Here is a 21,706-nt window from a genome sequence, read left to right as displayed (position 1 = left end):
ACGGCACAAGGAGTTTGGGAATCTCAGGAGGTGAGATTACCGATCAATATTTTGGAACTCTTTGCAATTTTCAGAGCTCTTCAGTCTTTGCCTCTTCTGAAGAGAGAATCGTTCATTTGTTTTCAGACAGACAATGTCACAACTGTGGCATACATCAATCATCAAGGAGGGACTCGCAGTCCTCTGGCTATGAAAGAAGTATCTCAAATTCTGGTTTGGGCGGAATCCAGCTCCTGTCTAATCTCTGCGGTTCATATCCCAGGTATAGACAATTGGGAAGCGGATTATCTCAGTCGCCAAACGTTGCATCCGGGCGAATGGTCTCTTTACCCAGAGGTATTTCTTCAGATTGTTCAAATGTGGGAGCTTCCAGAAATAGATCTGATGGCGTCTCATCTAAACAAGAAACTTCCCAGGTATCTGTCCAGATCCCGGGATCCTCAGGCGGAAGCAGTGGATGCATTATCACTTCCTTGGAAGTATCATCCTGCCTACATCTTTCCGCCTCTAGTTCTTCTTCCAAGAGTAATCTCCAAGATTCTGAAGGAATGCTCGTTTGTTCTGCTGGTAGCTCCGGCATGGCCTCACAGGTTTTGGTATGCGGATCTTGTCCGGATGGCCTCTTGCCATTCGTGGACTCTTCCGCTAAGACCAGACCTTCTGTCGCAAGGTCCTTTTTTCCATCAGGATCTCAAATCCTTAAATTTAAAGGTATGGATATTGAACGCTTGATTCTTGGTCAAAGAGGTTTCTCTGACTCTGTGATTAATACTATGTTACAGGCTCGTAAATCTGTATCCAGAGAGATATATTATAGAGTCTGGAAGACTTATATTTCTTGGTGTCTTTCTCATCATTTTTTCTTGGCATTCTTTTAGAATTCGGAGAATTTTACAGTTTCTTCAGGATGGTTTAGATAAAGGTTTATCCGCAAGTTCTTTGAAAGGACAAATCTCTGCTCTTTCTGTTCTTTTTCACAGAAAGATTGCTAATCTTCCTGATATTCATTGTTTTGTAAAAGCTTTGGTTCGTATAAAACCTGTCATTAAGTCAATTTCTCCTCCTTGGAGTTTGAATTTGGTTCTGGGGGCTCTTCAAGCTCCTCCATTTGAATCTATGCATTCATTGGACATTAAATTACTTTCTTGGAAAGTTTTGTTCCTTTTGGCGAAACTTTCTGCCAGAAGAGTCTCTGAATTATCTGCTCTTTCTTGTGAGTCTCCTTTTCTGATTTTTCATCAGGATAAGGCGGTGTTGCGAACTTCTTTTGAATTTTTACCTAAGGTTGTGAATTCCAACAACATTAGTAGAGAAATTGTGGTTCCTTCATTATGTCCTAATCCTAAGAATTCTAAGGAGAAATCGTTGCATTCTTTGGATGTTGTTAGAGCTCTGAAATATTATGTTGAAGCTACTAAGTCTTTCCGAAAGACTTCTAGTCTATTTATCTTTTCCGGTTCTAGAAAAGGCCAGAAAGCTTCTGCCATTTCTTTGGCATCTTGGTTGAAATCTTTAATTCATCATGCCTATGTCGAGTCGGGTAAAACTCCGCCTCAAAGGATTACAGCTCATTCTACTAGGTCAGTTTCTACTTCCTGGGCGTTTAGGAATGAAGCTTCGGTTGATCAGATTTGCAAAGCAGCAACTTGGTCTTCTTTGCATACTTTTACTAAATTCTACCATTTTGATGTATTTTCTTCTTCTGAAGCAGTTTTTGGTAGAAAAGTACTTCAGGCAGCGGTTTCAGTTTGAATCTTCTGTTTATGTTTTTCATTAAACTTTATTTTGGGTGTGGATTATTTTCAGCAGGAATTGGCTGTCTTTATTCTATCCCTCCCTCTCTAGTGACTCTTGCGTGGAAAGATCCACATCTTGGGTAGTCATTATCCCATACGTCACTAGCTCATGGACTCTTGCTAATTACATGAAAGAAAACATAATTTATGTAAGAACTTACCTGATAAATTCATTTCTTTCATATTAGCAAGAGTCCATGAGGCCCGCCCTTTTTTGTGGTGGTTATGATTTTTTTGTATAAAGCACAATTATTCCAATTCCTTATTTTATATGCTTTCGCACTTTTTTCTTATCACCCCACTTCTTGGCTATTCGTTAAACTGAATTGTGGGTGTGGTGAGGGGTGTATTTATAGGTATTTTAAGGTTTGGGAAACTTTGCCCCTCCTGGTAGGAATGTATATCCCATACGTCACTAGCTCATGGACTCTTGCTAATATAAAAGAAATGAATTTATCAGGTAAGTTCTTACATAAATTATGTTTTTATGCCTTGTGAGCTGTCCTCCTGCCGGACAGCTGGGTTTGCAGGTAAGTGCTTTTGTCTTATAGGTCTTGGAGACATTCACTTAAAAGAATTGCTCTGCATTATTTATTTGAGACATGCTACATCCTTAGTAGAGTATTTTATTTAGGCAGTGTGCAGGCACATAAAACGTATGTGACAGGAGACTTAGTGGTTTATCTTCCTTTAAGGGTATGAAGGAGTTAACTTTAAAATCTGTGGCTCATTTTATTTATTAAGACTTTGTGTGGGTCTTATTGGGACTTGTGTCAGTTTTTTTTGTTTGTTTTTTCCATTTTGTCAGCACAAGGTTTCAGAGTGAAAACTGCAGACTTAGGACTGAATGTGTCAGTTTACTTTTTAGTCTTAAACGGCTTCTGAAACGTGCGCTTTTACTTTGATGCACATTTTCATTTTCAGCCGGTCACATGGCTCCCTCTCTTCCACTCTCAGATCTGATCAGCATCAACTGTGTTAATCGAATCTGTTAGTTTTCCCTGTTTTTTTCTTGTAAGATTTTTTTTTGTACTCCGGAGGGGCGTGTAGGGCACCTCCAGTCTGCTGAGGTGTAGATGTCCTTAATTAGCGGTATTTTAAAGTGACAGTGTCAATAAAAATATTTATTTCTCCAACATAGGTGTGTCCGGTCCACGGCGTCATCCTTACTTGTGGGATATTCTCTTCCCCAACAGGAAATGGCAAAGAGCCCAGCAAAGCTGGTCACATGATCCCTCCTAGGCTCCGCCTACCCCAGTCATTCTCTTTGCCGTTGTACAGGCAACATCTCCACGGAGATGGCTTAGAGTTTTTTAGTGTTTAACTGTAGTTTTTATTATTCAATCAAGAGTTTGTTATTTTGAAATAGTGCTGGTATGTACTATTTACTCAGAAACAGAAAAGAGATGAAGATTTCTGTTTGTATGAGGAAAATGATTTTAGCAACCGTCACTAAAATCCATGGCTGTTCCACACAGGACTGTTGAGAGCAATTAACTTCAGTTGGGGGAACAGTGTGCAGTCTCTTGCTGCTTGAGGTATGACACATTCTAACAAGACGATGTAATGCTGGAAGCTGTCATTTTCCCTATGGGATCCGGTAAGCCATGTTTATTCAGCAAGTAAATAAGGGCTTCACAAGGGCTTATTAAGACTGTAGACTTTTTCTGGGCTAAATCGATTCATTATTAACACATATTTAGCCTTGAGGAATCATTTTATCTGGGTATTTTGATATAATAATATCGGCAGGCACTGTATTAGACACCTTATTCTTTAGGGGCTTTCCCAAAGCATAAGCAGAGCCTCATTTTCGCGCCGGTGTTGCGCACTTGTTTTTGAGAGGCATGGCATGCAGTCGCATGTGAGAGGAGCTCTGATACTTAGAAAAGACTTTCTGAAGGCGTCATTTGGTATCGTATTCCCCTTTGGGCTTGGTTGGGTCTCAGCAAAGCAGATACCAGGGACTGTAAAGGGGTTAAAGTTCAAAACGGCTCCGGTTCCGTTATTTTAAGGGTTAAAGCTTCCAAATTTGGTGTGCAATACTTTTAAGGCTTTAAGACACTGTGGTGAAAATTTGGTGAATTTTGAACAATTCCTTCATGTTTTTTCGCAATTGCAGTAATAAAGTGTGTTCAGTTTAAAATTTAAAGTGACAGTAACGGTTTTATTTTAAAACGTTTTTTGTACTTTGTTATCAAGTTTATGCCTGTTTAACATGTCTGAACTACCAGATAGACTGTGTTCTGAATGTGGGGAAGCCAGAATTCCTATTCATTTAAATAAATGTGATTTATGTGATAATGACAATGATGCCCAAGATGATTCCTCAAGTGAGGGGAGTAAGCATGGTACTGCATCATTCCCTCCTTCGTCTACACGAGTCTTGCCCACTCAGGAGGCCCCTAGTACATCTAGCGCGCCAATACTCCTTACTATGCAACAATTAACGGCTGTAATGGATAATTCTGTCAAAAACATTTTAGCCAAAATGAACACTTATCAGCGTAAGCGCGGCTGCTCTGTTTTAGATACTGAAGAGCATGACGACGCTGATAATATTTCCGAAGGGCCCCTAACCCAGTCTGATGGGGCCAGGGAGGTTTTGTCTGAGGGAGAAATTACTGATTCAGGGAACATTTCTCAACAGGCTGAACCTGATGTGATTGCATTTAAATTTAAGTTGGAACATCTCCGCATTCTGCTTAAGGAGGTATTATCCACTTTGGATGATTGTGACAAGTTGGTCATCCCAGAGAAACTATGTAAAATGGACAAGTTCCTAGAGGTGCCGGGGCTCCCAGAAGCTTTTCCTATACCCAAGCGGGTGGCGGACATTGTTAACAAGGAATGGGAAAGGCCCGGTATTCCTTTCGTCCCTCCCCCCATATTTAAAAAATTGTTTCCTATGGTCGACCCCAGAAAGGACTTATGGCAGACAGTCCCCAAGGTCGAGGGAGCGGTTTCCACTTTAAACAAACGCACCACTATACCCATAGAGGATAGTTGTGCTTTCAAAGATCCTATGGATAAAAAATTAGAAGGTTTGCTTAAAAAGATGTTTGTTCAGCAAGGTTACCTTCTACAACCAATTTCATGCATTGTCCCTGTCGCTACAGCCGCATGTTTCTGGTTCGAGGATCTGATAAAGGCGGTCGATAGTGAGTCTCCTCCTTTTGAGGAGATTATGGACAGAATCAATGCTCTCAAATTGGCTAATTCTTTCACCCTAGACGCCACTTTGCAATTGGCTAGGTTAGCGGCTAAGAATTCTGGGTTTGCTATTGTGGCGCGCAGAGCGCTTTGGTTGAAATCTTGGTCGGCTGATGCGTCTTCCAAGAACAAGCTACTTAACATTCCTTTCAAGGGGAAAACGCTGTTTGGCCCTGACTTGAAAGAGATTATCTCTGATATCACTGGGGGTAAGGGCCACGCCCTTCCTCAGGATCGGCCTTTCAAGGCAAAAAATAAACCTAATTTTCGTCCCTTTCGTAGAAACGGACCAGCCCAAGGTGCTACGTCCTCTAAGCAAGAGGGTAATACTTCTCAAGCCAAGCCAGCTTGGAGACCAATGCAAGGCTGGAACAAGGGAAAGCAGGCCAAGAAACCTGCCACTGCTACCAAGACAGCATGAAATGTTGGCCCCCGATCCGGGACCGGATCTGGTGGGGGGCAGACTCTCTCTCTTCGCTCAGGCTTGGGCAAGAGATGTTCTGGATCCTTGGGCGCTAGAAATAGTCTCCCAAGGTTATCTTCTGGAATTCAAGGGACTTCCCCCAAGGGGGAGGTTCCACAGGTCTCAGTTGTCTTCAGACCACATAAAAGGACAGGCATTCTTACATTGTGTAGAAGACCTGTTAAAAATGGGAGTGATTCATCCTGTTCCATTAAGAGAACAAGGGATGGGGTTCTACTCCAATCTGTTCATAGTTCCCAAAAAAGAGGGAACGTTCAGACCAATCTTAGATCTCAAGATCTTAAACAAGTTTCTCAAGGTTCCATCGTTCAAGATGGAAACCATTCGAACTATTCTTCCTTCCATCCAGGAAGGTCAATTCATGACCACGGTGGATTTAAAGGATGCGTATCTACATATTCCTATCCACAAGGAACATCATCGGTTCCTAAGGTTCGCATTCCTGGACAAACATTACCAGTTCGTGGCGCTTCCTTTCGGATTAGCCACTGCTCCAAGGATTTTCACAAAAGTACTAGGGTCCCTTCTAGCTGTGCTAAGACCAAGGGGCATTGCTGTAGTACCTTACTTGGACGACATTCTGATTCAAGCGTCGTCCCTTCCTCAAGCAAAGGCTCACACGGACATTGTCCTGGCCTTTCTCAGATCTCACGGATGGAAAGTGAACGTGGAAAAGAGTTCTCTATCCCCGTCAACAAGGGTTCCCTTCTTGGGAACAATAATAGACTCCTTAGAAATGAGGATTTTTCTGACAGAGGCCAGAAAAACAAAACTTCTAGACTCTTGTCGGATACTTCATTCCGTTCCTCTTCCTTCCATAGCTCAGTGCATGGAAGTGATCGGGTTGATGGTAGCGGCAATGGACATAGTTCCTTTTGCGCGCATTCATCTAAGACCATTACAACTGTGCATGCTCAGTCAGTGGAATGGGGACTATACAGACTTGTCTCCGAAGATACAAGTAAATCAGAGGACCAGAGACTCACTCCGTTGGTGGCTGTCCCTGGACAACCTGTCACAAGGGATGACCTTCCGCAGACCAGAGTGGGTCATTGTCACGACCGACGCCAGTCTGATGGGCTGGGGCGCGGTCTGGGGATCCCTGAAAGCTCAGGGTCTTTGGTCTCGGGAAGAATCTCTTCTACCGATAAATATTCTGGAACTGAGAGCGATATTCAATGCTCTCAAAGCTTGGCCTCAGCTAGCGAGGGCCAAGTTCATACGGTTTCAATCAGACAACATGACAACTGTTGCGTACATCAACCATCAGGGGGGAACAAGGAGTTCCCTAGCGATGGAAGAAGTGACCAAAATCATTCTATGGGCGGAGTCTCACTCCTGCCACCTGTCTGCTATCCACATCCCAGGAGTGGAAAATTGGGAAGCGGATTTTCTGAGTCGTCAGACATTGCATCCGGGGGAGTGGGAACTCCATCCGGAAATCTTTGCCCAAGTCACTCAGCTGTGGGGCATTCCAGACATGGATCTGATGGCCTCTCGTCAGAACTTCAAAGTTCCTTGCTACGGGTCCAGATCCAGGGATCCCAAGGCGGCTCTAGTGGATGCACTAGTAGCACCTTGGACCTTCAAACTAGCTTATGTGTTCCCGCCGTTTCCTCTCATCCCCAGGCTGGTAGCCAGGATCAATCAGGAGAGGGCGTCGGTGATCTTGATAGCTCCTGCGTGGCCACGCAGGACTTGGTATGCAGATCTGGTGAATATGTCATCGGCTCCACCTTGGAAGCTACCTTTGAGACGAGACCTGCTTGTTCAGGGTCCGTTCGAACATCCGAATCTGGTTTCACTCCAGCTGACTGCTTGGAGATTGAACGCTTGATTTTATCGAAGCGAGGGTTCTCAGATTCTGTTATCGATACTCTTGTTCAGGCCAGAAAGCCTGTAACTAGAAAGATTTACCACAAAATTTGGAAAAAATATATCTGTTGGTGTGAATCTAAAGGATTCCCTTGGGACAGGGTTAAGATTCCTAGGATTCTATCCTTCCTTCAAGAAGGATTGGAAAAGGGATTATCTGCAAGTTCCCTGAAGGGACAGATTTCTGCCTTGTCGGTGTTACTTCACAAAAAACTGGCTGCTGTGCCAGATGTTCAAGCCTTTGTTCAGGCTCTGGTTAGAATCAAGCCTGTTTACAAACCTTTGACTCCTCCTTGGAGTCTCAATTTAGTTCTTTCAGTTCTTCAGGGGGTTCCGTTTGAACCCTTGCATTCCGTTGATATTAAGTTATTATCTTGGAAAGTTTTGTTTTTAGTTGCAATTTCTTCTGCCAGAAGAGTTTCAGAATTATCTGCTCTGCAGTGTTCTCCTCCTTATCTGGTGTTCCATGCAGATAAGGTGGTTTTACGTACTAAACCTGGTTTTCTTCCAAAAGTTGTTTCTAACAAAAACATTAACCAGGAGATTATCGTACCTTCTCTGTGCCCGAAACCAGTTTCAAAGAAGGAACGTTTGTTGCACAATTTGGATGTTGTTCGCGCTCTAAAATTCTATTTGGATGCTACAAAGGATTTTAGACAAACATCTTCCTTGTTTGTTGTTTATTCCGGTAAAAGGAGAGGTCAAAAAGCAACTTCTACCTCTCTCTCTTTTTGGATTAAAAGCATCATCAGATTGGCTTACGAGACTGCCGGACGGCAGCCTCCCGAAAGAATCACAGCTCATTCCACTAGGGCTGTGGCTTCCACTTGGGCCTTCAAGAACGAGGCTTCTGTTGATCAGATATGTAGGGCAGCGACTTGGTCTTCACTGCACACTTTTACCAAATTTTACAAGTTTGATACTTTTGCTTCTTCTGAGGCTATTTTTGGGAGAAAGGTTTTGCAAGCCGTGGTGCCTTCCATTTAGGTGACCTGATTTGCTCCCTCCCTTCATCCGTGTCCTAAAGCTTTGGTATTGGTTCCCACAAGTAAGGATGACGCCGTGGACCGGACACACCTATGTTGGAGAAAACAGAATTTATGTTTACCTGATAAATTACTTTCTCCAACGGTGTGTCCGGTCCACGGCCCGCCCTGGTTTTTTTTTAATCAGGTCTGATCATTTATTTTCTTTAACTACAGTCACCACGGTACCATATGGTTTCTCCTATGCAAATATTCCTCCTTAACGTCGGTCGAATGACTGGGGTAGGCGGAGCCTAGGAGGGATCATGTGACCAGCTTTGCTGGGCTCTTTGCCATTTCCTGTTGGGGAAGAGAATATCCCACAAGTAAGGATGACGCCGTGGACCGGACACACCGTTGGAGAAAGTAATTTATCAGGTAAACATAAATTCTGTTTTTTACTTGTCATTCCTGTATCTCTGGGAATCTTTTAATCTATGGACATGGAGCAGGGACCCAATGCAAATTTGTTCCTCATGTCTAGATAAAACTTTAAAATGTAGAGATACGTTTCTTGTTTCTGAGCCTAATGTCTCTCAGAATGATGCTGTTCAGGCAATGCCACAGCTTTCTACTCAAATGTCCCAAGCCTCAATGGTGTCGCATACAGTGCCCTGCAGTTCCTCTCAGCCTCCTGGAGGAGTTTATTTGCCAGATTTTGCTGCACAGATATCCTCTGCGGTAATCTGCGGCATTATCCGCTTTTCCTATGTTGGGAAAATGCAAGAGGAAATCTAAACATTTGTCAGATGGTAAGGTGTCTGTCCCATCTGCTGCTGTGAAGGTGAACCTTCCTAATAAGTCTAATGAGGAGGATATTTCGGTAGCCTCTGAGGGTGAAATCTCAGATTCTGACAGTATAATTCCTTTGTCTGATGCTGAAGAAGTAAACTTCAGATCTAAGCTTGAACACCTTTGTTTACTGTTAAAGGAGGTACTGGCTACTTTGGAAGACTCTTACGCTCCTGTCGCTGTCAACCCTAAGAAATCTAGTAAGCTTAACAAATACTATGATGTTCCTTACTCTGTGGAAGTGTTTCCTGTTCCAGAACTTGTGACGGAGATTATTACACAGGGATACCTTTCTCCCCGTCTCCCGTCTTTAAAAAGATGTTTTCTGTTGCTTACTCATTAGAGATTCATGGCGTAGGGTGCCTATGGTAGAAGGGGCTATTTCTACTCTGGCTAAGATAACTACAATCCCTATTGAGGATAGCTATTCCTTTAAGGATCCCATAGATAAAGAGCTGGAGTCTTATCTAAAGAAAATGTATGTTTATCAGGGTCTTCAAAGGCAACCTGCAGTTTGAATTGCCACAGTAGCAAGTGCAGCATCTTATTGATGTGATGCCTTGTCAGAACTGATTTTAGAGGACACTCCGTTGGAGGAGATCCAGGATAGGATTAAGGCTCTCAAACTAGCCAATTTCTTTATCTCTGATGCTAACTTGCAAGTCATTAGACTGGGAGGCAAGATGTTGAGCTTCACTGTCCTAACCCGCAGGGCTCTGTGGCTAAAATCATGGTCAGTTGATGTTACCTCCAAGTCCAAGCTTCTGTCGCTTCCTTACAAGGGTAAGACCCTGTTTGGTCCTGGTCTAGCGGAGATAATTTTTGAAATTACGGGTGGAAAGGGGTTCTTTCTACCACAAGACAAGAAGAATAGACCTAAAGGACGTCAGAGTAATTTTCTTTCCTTTCGTAACTTTAAAGGTCAAGTCTTCCTCTACTTCCTCCAAGCAGGAGCAGCCCAAGTCGTCTTGGAAACCCAATTAGTGTTAGAGTTGGAGTAAGGGAAAGCAATCAAATAAGTCCTCTGCTGAGACTAGGTCCGCATGAAGGATCTGCCTCCGTGATCGGTTCGGGGTAAGAGAACAGGGTCTAGGATTTTATTCAAATCTGTGGTTCCCAAAAAAGAGGGAACTTTTCAACCCATTTTTGACCTACAGTATCTCAACAAGTTTATCAGGGTACGTCCTTCAAAATGGAAACCATTCGTTCCATTCTTCCTTTGGTCCAGGAGGGCCAGTTCATGACGACATAGACCTGAAGGACGTGTATCTTCAAGTTCCTGAGATTCGTTTTTCTAGACAAGCACTTTCAGTTTGTAGCTCTTCCGTTTGGCCTTGCCACAGCTCCCAAAATCTTCTTAAAGGTTCTGGGGGCTCTCTTGGCAGTTGTCAGGTCTCAGGGCGACATTGGTTCAGGTGCTATCTTTTCAATAAGCAAACTCTCATACAGAGATTGTGTTGTCTTTTCTACGTTCCCACGGATGGAAAGTGAATCTGGAAAAGAGTTCCCTTGTTCCAGCTACAAGGGTTGTTTTCTTAAGGACCATCATCGATTCCCTAGCTATGAAAATTTTTCTGACGGAGATCAGAAGATCCAAGCCACTCACTACTTGCCTCTCTACAGTCTTCTGTTCGGCCATCATATGGAGGTAATTGGTCTGATGGTTGCTTCCATGGACATAATTCCCTTTGCTCGATTCCATTTGTGAGCTCTGCAATTATGCATGCTTAGACAATGGAACCGAGACCATTCATATCTATCTCAGAGGATCGATCTAGACCGGTTTACAAGAGACTTTCTCTCTCGTGGTGGATTTCTCAGGATCATCTGTCTCAGGGCACATGCTTCTGGGGACCCTCCTGGGTAATTGTGACCACGGATGCCAGCCTGCTAGGCTGGGCAGCAGTTTGGGACTCGTTAAAGGCTCAGGGCCTATGGACTCAAGAGGATATTTCTCTTCCAATAAACATCTTAGAGTTGAGAGCGATCTTCAATGCTCTGATGGCCTGGCCTCAGTTGTCCTTAGCCCGGTTTATCAGGTTCCATTCTGACATCACCTCAGTGGCTTACATCAACCACCAGGTAGGAACTTGGAATTCCTTGGCCTTGAAGAATGTGACTTGCATTCTGCTGTGGGCGAAAGCTCACAGTTGTCTTCTATCTGCTATCCACATTCCAGGAGTAGACAACAGGGAGGCGGATTTCCTGAGCAGACATACCTTTCATCCCGGGGAGTGGGCTTTCCATCCTGAGGTGTTCTCCAGGTTTACCCTCAAGTGGGGGGTGCCGGAGTTGGATCTGATGGCATGTCGTCAGAACGCCAAGCTTCCAAGGTACGGTTCAAGGTCAAGAGATCCTCAGGCCACCCTGATAGATGCTCTGGCGATTCCTTGGGACTCCGGTCTAGCTTACCTGTTCTCCTTCCACAAGTCATTGCTCGTATCAAACAAGACAGAGCGTCTGTAATTCTAATAGCTCCTGCATGGATCTGGTTTGCGGAACTAGTGAAGATGTCATCTCTTCAACCTTGGAGGTTACCTCTGAGGAAGGACCTTCTAACTAGGGGTCCTTTCCTCCATCCAAATCTAGTTTCTCTGAAGCTGACTGCTTGGAGATTGAACACTTAGTTCTGGCTAAGCGTGGGTTTTCTGAGTCTGTCATTGATACTATGATTCAGGCTCGCAAGCCAGTTACTCGTAAGATTTACCATAATGTATAGCGTAAATACCTTTTTATTGGTGTGAATCAAAGGGCTACTCTTGGAGTAGGGTTAAGAGTCCTAGAATCTTGTCTTTTCTTCAGGATGGTCTGAAGAAAGGGTTGTCCTTCAGTTCTCTGAAAAGGTCGGGTTTCTGCATTATCTATTCTTTTACATAAGCATCTGGATGTGCCAGATGTTTAATCTTTTTGTCAGGCTCTGGTTAGAATCGGGCCTGTGTTTAAATCTGTTGCTCCTCCTTGGAGCCTTAACCTAGTTCTTAGAGTTTTGCAGCAGGCTCTGTTTGAGCCAATGCATTCCATAGATATTAAGCTGTTATCTTTTGATGGTTTTGTTTTTTATTGCTATTTCTTCTGCTCAGAAAGTTTCTGAACTCTCTGCTTTGCAGTGAGATTCACCTTACCTTATTTTTCATGTGGATACAGTGGTCCTTAGTACTAAATTGGGGTTTTTCCCTAAGGTGGTTTCAGATAGAAATATTGATAAGGAGATTGTTGTTCCTCCTTTGTCCTAATCCTTCCTCTCATAAGGAACGTCTGTGGCACAACTTGGATGTGGTACGCGCTCTAAAATTCTACCTACAGGCTACTGCCCTGTTTGTTTCTTTCTTTGGAAAGCTTATGGGTCAGAAGGATTCTTCTTTCCCTCTGGTTGAGAAGTATGATTCGTTTTGCTTACGAGACTGCTGGACTGCAGCCTCCTGAGAGAATTACAGCTCATTCCACTAGGGCTGTCTCCTCTTCTTGGGCTTTCAAAAATGAAGCTTCTGTGGAACAGATTTGCAAGCCTGCAACTTGGTGCTCTCTGCATACTTTTTCCAAATTCTACAAATGTTATACTTTTGCCTCAGCTGAGGCTTCCTTTGGGAGAAAGGTTCTTCAAGTGGTGTGCCTTCTGTTTAGGACCGCCTGTCTTATTCTCCCTCCTTGTTCATTCCGTATTCTCTAGCTTGGGTATTGGTTCCCACTAGTAATTGGAATGACGTTGTGGACTCTTCATGTCTTAGGAAAGAAAACAAAATTTCTGCTTACCTGATAAATTTCTTCCTTTCCACACATGGAGAGTCAACGACCCCACTCTTTAGATTAGACAATTTTCTACTAAACCTCAGGCACCTCTACACCTTTGTGTTATCTAATTTTTCTATTTACCTTGAGCTGAATGACTGGGGGTTATGGGTAAGGAAAATGACACTTAACAGCTTTGCTGTGGTGCTGTTTGCCTCCTCCTGCTGGCCGGGAGTAAATATTCCACTAGTAATTGGAATGACGTTGTGGACTCCATGTCCGGAAAGAGAGAAATTTATCAGGTAAGCATAAATTTTGTTTTTAATATTTAGTCCTTTGAGAGGGGGGGGGGGAGAGAAAATTAGCATTTATATGTGCCAGAAAACAGCTGGAAAAATTCTTACTCTAATTTGCATAAAGGTTTAGTCCCACCATTTATGGTAATATGCTTTCACATCATATATGAAGAATTCCATATATTTTTATCTCGGTAACCGTAAAGTAGCCAAATCAAACATATTACAAATGGTCTCTCATGTTTACAGATAGCAGGAAAATAAGTGGATACATTTGGTACCCGTATTCTTCTACTATTTTTGCTCTGGATTTTCATATTTTGAATTCCTTTTCACGATCCCAACATATATGAAACGAGTCCTAAATAATAGTTTGAGGAAAGCACCAAAATCTGTGTACCAATAATGGACTATGTGACAGTGAAAAAGCTAAGAGTATTTCTTTGTTTTCAGACATCCTGCAGGGGAACTTCAAACCAGACTTCTATCTGAAGTACATCCAGAAAGATCTGAGGTTAGCCATCGCGCTAGGAGATTCTGTTAACCACCCAACTCCAATGGCAGCTGCAGCCAATGAGGTAATTTACTTTTTATCCTTGTTTAAATATTTGATTATTTAGTTAATTTCTCTGTTCATTGCTAATTTGTTAGTCACTTTGTTGTAATGCGTACAGTAGAAGACTGAAATTGTCCTATTCACTAATTTTGGGTTTTCCTAATGACACATTTAGAGTTGAATGACCACTAATGCATTCTTAAGTGAAAATATATTGGAATTGTGGCTTGTCAGAGTGATGTTTAAGCACAGTGTTGATGGCTGTGTTTTTGAATGGTTCAATAATTGTTTGAACTGGCACATCTAACAATAAGACGATGTTAACATTTTTTTTTATTTTTTTTTGGTAGAATTATTTTAGTAGATTTTGTATTAGATTTTTCAAATGGGAAGCCTTTTTTCTGTCTTTTTTTTGGGTCACACTCTTGGATCGTAAATTATTTGCATTTACTGTTTCTTTAAAGGTACTACAATTTATTCACAGAAAGGGTGGTTGATTCTTGGAATAAACTTCCTTTAGAGGTGATTATGACAAACACTGTGGGGAACTTCAAGAATGCCTGGGATATGCAAAAGTCTATCCTACAAACTAAATACATTTTACACTTTTAAGAAAAAAAAATTGCAGACTTTTTGGGTCTATGTTTCATATATTCTTTCAAAATTAATTTTTTGTGGTGAGTCACACAACTCCTTACTGTTGGGAATTCATCACCTTTGCACCGCAAGGAGGTGAAGACACTCTACACTCTACACCAAGAGCTTTAATTTCCCTCCAACTTCCCTTACCCTCCCAGATTGAGGTGCTCAGGATTTTATTAATTATTTAGAATTTATAGGAATATTAATCCCTTCCCTCATAAGGTAAAACTTGAAAGAGAGTGACGTAGGAGAGTACTGGCTGGCCATGTAGAAGTGCTCCCTCAGTATATCCTCTGTCAGTAACAATACAGGATGGGCTCTCTGCTGTATCCTCAAGACTAACATATGAGTAAGAACAGGCGAGTGGGCATTCCTTTGCCAAGTACCTGCATGGCTCACACAGCCCACAGGATACCAATATTTACTTTTTACAATATTTATTCAATAGCCAGTCCCAGAAGGATGGCACACTGTACAGCCTTCTAACATCACATGGGTGGGAGTAATATACTTTGACATTTGTCCACAGGTGGACTGTTTTTGCACAAAGTGGAGTATTGACCTTTTAATATAGAATTCTATTCCATTGTTTGTTATGCCTATACTACCGTATACACAATTTGGTGTGCGGTTTACTTCAAGTGTGAGTGACTTAAAGGGACAGTCTAATGGAGAATTTTTTTGTTTAAAAAGATAGTCCCTTTATTACCCATTCCCAAGTTTTACGTAACCAACATACTTTTTACCTCTGTGATTATCTCTGTGATTATCTTGCATCTAAGCCTCTTGAGACTGCCCCTTATTTTAGTTCTTTTGGAAGACTTACTTTTAGCTAATCAGTGCTGACTCCTAGCTAACTCCACGGGCGTCAGTTCATGTGTGTTATATAGATAACATTGTGCTAATGCCCTCTAGCTGTGAAAAACTGTCAAAATGCACTGAGATTAGAGGTGGCCTTCAAGGGCTTAAACATTAGCATGAGCCTACCTAGGTTTAGAAAACAAAGAAAATTTGATGATAAAAAAGTAAATTGGAAAGTTGTTTAAAATTACATGCCTTATCTGAATCATGAAAGTTTAATTTTGAATATACTGTCCCTTTATAAGGACTGTTACATTTAATAGGTAACTGCTCCTTTAAATTTACCTGCTCATTGCGGCCTGCATTCTTGCACTCCAGGCTCTACTCAGATCGCATTTGGAGCGCTAAGAAGATACAAGACCTATTCAGCGCAATGAGAGGACGAGGCATTGCAATGCAACTGACTTTCTGCCTCTTCCTAGGCTACTGTGCTCAGCAGGAGCCCTTCATCTTGCTGAGTTGCTGGTGGTATCGGAGGGGTAGGATCCCTATGCCAGAAGCAGGGGGGCACTTTGATAAAAATAAAAATTTAGGTGGTAAAATACTATTACACCTCAAATTTTTGGAAACGCTTATTTTATAACTGCTACTTAACGTCATATCGACATCTGTATGTATATAGCATATTACTATTTACTTCTAGTGACTAGATGTGCATTTCTAATGTTCTATTTAATTAATGAGATATAAAGTATATATTTTACTTAATATACTTGTACTGCAAGTGTTCGATTCTGTTTGATTACATGTATATGCCACACAAAGGGAAGTTACTCATTTTCCCCGAGCTTTAAGCATCACTTAGTCTGCTATATCTGAGGTCTTGGCCATTATGTCCCCTTCAAGTAAGGGGGGGCTATCTGCTGAGGAATGATCCTCAAATTAACATCAGGAAACAGGGAAATTCTCTTTCAGTTTAAGCTTGAACTTCAAAACTTCCTTAAGTAAGGAATGTAGAATACCTCTAGGGGTTCAAGATTTTAGGCCTATTGAAGAGATGACTGCAAAGCAACTGGATATTATCTTTAAACCCACAACTAAGTCCGTTGAGGTTTTTCCTGTCCCAGTATTGGTCCTGGAAATTATTTCCTAGGAATGGGACAAGCCTGCAGTTTCGTTTATTCCTTCTCCTAAATTTGACTGTTGCCTGTTCTCGATATTAATTTGGAACTGTGGGAAACTATTCCTAAGGTGGAGGTAGCTAACTCTACCTAGACTAACCATGATTCCTCTGGAAGACAGCACTTCTTTCAGAGAGCTTACGGCTAGGAAGCTGGAAAGTTTTCTTCGTAACCCTTCATGCAAGGAGGTCTGTTTCAGCTAGCTGTGGGTATAATTTGCGTTGCAGGGGCAGCGTCTCTTTGGTGTGATTCTCTGAGTTAGTGTCAGAAGTATAATTTTTAGAAGATATTTAAGAACGCATTTGCTGTTTGCGGTTAGCACAATCCTTTATTTGTGATGCGATCATTCAGGTTATTTACATTAATGCAAAAAATACAGCCTTAGCTGTTCTCGCTAAAAGGGCCCTATGGTTGAAATTGTAGTCTGTAGACACAGTATCAACGTCAAGACTTATCGTTATCCTCTAAGGGTAAGATCTTGTTTGGTCCCGGCTTGGATTCCATCATTTCCATGATCACGGGTGGCAAGGGAGCAGATTTGCCTCTAAGTAAAACAAATCTAGATATAATGGTAAATCGGGCAACAGGTTTTGTCAATCCAGGGATCAGAAATCTGGTTCCTCTCAGAAACTAGATTCCTCAAAGTCTACCTGGAAACCTTATCCAGTCTGAAATAAATCTAAGCAAAACAATTAGTCACCTTCTAATGCAAAGTCTGCATGGGGTCCCACTCAGACTTGTTGCTGGTAAGGGGGCAATTTTCAGAAGGTGTGGTCTGTCTGTTAAGGATCCCTGGGTAATGGAAATAGTTTCTATGGGTACAGAATAGGTTTTCAGTCATGGCCTCCTCTAGAGAGGTTTCTTATGTCTCAAAGATAACGGAGAAGCAGCAGCTTTACTTCAAATCTAGAGCAAGGGTCAGCAATATTGGGCCCCCAGATGTTTTTGAACTACATTTCCCATGATGCTGAGACACTCAATGCTGTCTGAACATCATGGGATATGTAGTTCAAAAACATCTGGGGGCCCAAGGTTGCTGACCCCTGATCTAGAGGACATGGGAGTAATTGTCCATGCGTCAGAACACAGGAGGGTATTCTATTCCACTCATTTATAGTCCCAATGAAGGAAAAAACTTTCAGACCCATTCTGGATCTGAAAACCTTAAACAAATTCTTGAGGGTTTCCTATTTCAATCTGATCTATCCTCCCTTTAGTACTCCAGGGTCAGTTCATTACAACCATAGACTTGAAGGATGCTTACCTGCACATTCCTATTCTTCAGGAACATCACCGGTTCTTTTATTTTTGCATTCCTAGAAGACCTTATCAGTTAGTGATTTTTTACCAAAGGTAAGAGCTTACAGAATGCTGTAGTAAAACCAAAGTTTTGGGTGCTCTGCTGTCTGTCACCTGAGCTTAGGAAATAGCTGTAGCTCCATACTTTACCATTAGTGACTGTTCATACAAAGAAACTACTCTGGTGTCTTTGCAGTCATGGCTGGAAGGTCAATGTTGCGGAGAACTTGCTGATCCCATGTACAAGGGTTTTATTTATGAGAGTGGTTATAGATTTGGTCTCAACGCGATTTTGTTTTTGACAGATCAAGGCAAACTCAAGTTTCATTCTGCTTATCGGAATGTGCAGCCCCCTATTCCAGGTGTCTGTGGCTCAATGCATGGAGGTAGTGGGCCTGATGGTGGCAGTATCGGATGCCATTCTGTTTGCAAGGTTTCATTTGCTCGAACTTCAACTATACATGCTAAAGCATCTGGATTCTTTTGTCAATCTTTTCTGTTCTGTTTTCAGATAAACTTAAAGGTCAGAATGCAATTTCGGATACCTTAGCTTCATGATTGAAGAGTCTAATTCACAGAGCTTATTTGAAGGCAGGACAGTCTCCACATTTACGTATAACAGCTCATTTGACTTGTTCTGTGTCTACTTCTTGGACTTTCAAGAATGAGGCATCAGTAGAAGAAATTTGCAAGGCTGCAACAAGGTAGTCTTTGCACACTTATACCAATTTTTTATTATTTTGGTGTTTTTGTCTTGGCTGAGGCAGCCTTTGGCAGGAAGTTTCTTCAGGCTGTAGTTTCTGGTAAATAGGTGCCTGCCTAGGTATTAATTCCCAATAGTAATGGATTGTGGACTCCTCACCACGGTAAGAAAGAGAAAACATAATATATTTTTACCTGATGAATTCCCTTTTTTATTGGTGGTGAGAGTCCATGAACTCGCCTAGTTTTCTTAGTGGCAGCAGTTCTAGTTTGCATCTCTTTACCCTACTATACTTCTGACTACTTCCTCCTATTCTTGGCTATATGTAATACTGTGAGGGTCAGGGAAGTAGGGATATTAAAGCTCTTGGTGTAGGTTGTCTTTGCCTTGTCCTGGTGGCCAGGTGATAATTTCCCAACAGTAATGAATTGTGGACTCTTACCACCAAGAAAGAAAGGAATATATCTGGTAAGAATAAATTATGTTCTTCATACTTGCATAAATTATGTTCTTCATACTTGCATAAATTATGTTCTTGCTTGTTGCTGAGGGTGTTGGTTCTATAAATTGTTCCCACATAGAATACAGGCTTGTTTTTATTATTGAAACTCTCTCTCTCTCTTAAGAAAGAATGGACTAAGAAACAAGAGGGGAGATTCATTATTTGTGTTTTCACATTCTGAGATACTGATTCTAATTTTTCTTTTGTTCTAATGTTTAAACTGTTATGATAGTCATTTTTACAACTTCTCATTACTGAATAAATGTTCCTTTATCCAACAGGTCTATAAGAGGGCAAAAGCATTGGACCAATCTGACAACGATATGTCTGCAGTGTACAGGGCCTACATACACTAGGTCCTTAATTTCATTATCTATGGATTATTATTTCTATAACTTTTTAACACATCACCAGTCCATCCCTGTTTCCATTTTCATTCTTCTCCGTTTGTTTAGTTTTGTTCTGCATCCCAGCTCAAGTTTTTTGAAATGTCTCCACATTGACTCATTTCCATAAGAGGAGAGAGGTGGGTGCTGGAAGTCCATCCAGCCTTGCACTAAAGAAGAATGCTTAGAGCAAGTTTGCTGTCTTGGTTTGCTACATCTTTACTCTACAATATGGACCCTATTCCTTTGCTTAATGTTAATAAGCAGAACTTCTAGTTGAAGCTGTTCAGAGTGCATGTTCATCTGAAGTTTCACCACTTCATTGATGAAGGACATATGAACATTGACTTGCAGACACCAGCATCCTGGTTTTAACAAGAATGGGTGTCCTCAAGATGACTACTTTCCTTGACTGATTGTATAGTGTCCAAGTTATTCTCTCATGCATCCCTATATTTTGACTCATCACTCACCTGTTAATTTTAGCAATTTGTTGTGTTGTTGTTTTGTTTCTGGGTTGTTTATTTTTACATTTTTCTGATCACCTAACTGGTCTGTTGATAAGACAGATTTAGTGCAATCCTTTGTATTCTGTGCTTTAGTGGTGAGGCCCTGGCTTTGCATTCCTATATGACAACCAGTTGAAATGTATTTATTTGGGGGGAGAGGGGGGTCTTTCAATTGACCAGCTTTTTTTTTTTTTTTTTTTTTTCTTTTAAGCACATTTAGACAGTAAACACGTGAACAGAAAAAAATGGCTTGGAAATGTAATATAAAATAATTACAGATGGTATTCCGGTCAATTGAAAGAGAATGCAATCCACCACATATGCCCTTTTTAGGTTTTTGAATGCAGTGTACAGATTTCAAAAGCATTCACAAAAACTTCCCTTGAAGGATTTTAAAAGGTCAGGTTCTGTTTAGTTGACCTTTAGAAAATAAGCTTAAAAGTACTGAAAATGTAACGGGAAAACATATATAGCTCCTTATCAGCAGCAAATTGTAGCTGTTTAGGTTGTGAGAGATTTGGCATTATGAACCAGTTGTTGCAGTCTGCACAGCCAAGTGCCATTGCCTTCTTATTTTTTGGCAGCTAGAATTGTCTTTTGTTTTGGTGCGGGGTGGGGGAGGGGTCAAATCAGCTAAAGTAGTTTCTTTTTAATATTTATTTAATGTTTTTTGTTTTGTTTTTTTATTTTAATTAATTGATTTTGTTAGTTTTAATTCAATGAAACTGCTTATTTCCCATTTTGGATAGTTACTTTTCCCCCCAATAATCTGTAAAATGGCACTGTTGCTTCCTAAATGGACAAAACAAATGTCCACCGGGTAAAATGTAATCTTGTATGTTATTTGTTTGTAGACTAGCAGGACATTTTTTGTGTCTGATGGTTTCCTGTAAAAATGCAGTTATTTTATACTGTTTGGTGTGTTAATTGCCTCTGCTTCCTTTTTGTATAATAGATATACTCAAATGTATATTGTAAAGGGATTAATACAATATACATTACGGTGATGGTGTATTTGCAGGCTACTTGACAGCCTTTAAAGGAAGTGCTTATCTTTATCACATAGAAGTGAGCATCTTTTCCCTCCTGTAGTATACGTCTCTAAGTTTGCAGTATTTATGCCACATTTCACTAGTGTCTGTGGCTTTGTTTAAATTTACAAGAAAAAAGATAATGTCAAACTTTCTTACAACGCTAGAACCATTTTTACCCTATAAGGGTACAAAAAAGCTTTTAAACTAATTTTGGTAAATGCTGAAATATATGTTGGAGGTTTCTTTCAGCTGCCACACATTGTATTTAGGTTTTAACCCCCCCCAAAAATCATTTAACCTTGAGAGTTGGAGGTAAGTTCCCATTTTAATGATATCCTAAGTGAGTTATTTTCTGGTTTACGCTCTGAAATTTTCTCGCACATGGACAGACTAATAATCAGGTCTCCAGCCCTTAAGAATACATATTGTACAGCCTTGGATAAAGTCAGCTCTATTTAAATGTATTATTGAAAATGTGTAATTTTCATTTAGTTTAAGAAAAACTAGTATTACCTTTTTTTAAAATGTGTCATAAATATTTCAATTCATGGTAATTGATTTTAGTTTTGTTTATTTTTTGCCCACTGGTACTGCCGTAGCACTGCATAAATTATTTCAAATGCTTGTTTCCACAATTTATATTGTCCTAACAGAAAACAAAACAATTCAATTGGTTTGAATGTTAATTAGCCAGAAGTAACTAAAAATGTGAACTGAATTGTATTACATTTTAAAACAGGAATCTAAACATCCAGAACATAAAAGGTAGTTAAATAACATGTATTTGTGCATGTTTAAATATATCTGTATCGTTACTGAAGTGGTAGAACTGTCTGTTTCTCCAACATAGGTGTGTCCGGTCCACGGCGTCATCCTTACTTGTGGG

At 41.0% G+C, this 21,706-nt stretch overlaps 1 protein-coding gene across 1 annotated transcript in view; it reads left to right on the top strand.

Moving 5' to 3' along the window:
• The window catches only part of GLYR1 (glyoxylate reductase 1 homolog), a gene marked incomplete in the record, with an annotated part of 164,813 nt that extends 143,439 nt beyond the window's left edge, over positions 1-21,374 (top strand). The window contains 2 exon segments of the mRNA XM_053694873.1: positions 13,661-13,785; positions 19,173-21,374. Coding sequence (XP_053550848.1) covers positions 13,661-13,785; positions 19,173-19,247 — 200 coding nt within the window.
• Positions 21,375-21,706: the final 332 nt, after the last annotated feature.

Source organism: Bombina bombina, chromosome 11, assembly GCF_027579735.1.
Source record: "Bombina bombina isolate aBomBom1 chromosome 11, aBomBom1.pri, whole genome shotgun sequence".
Lineage (NCBI taxonomy): Eukaryota > Metazoa > Chordata > Amphibia > Anura > Bombinatoridae > Bombina > Bombina bombina.
Note: the sequence above shows the minus strand (reverse complement) of the source record. Positions and strands in the feature narration are given on the sequence as shown.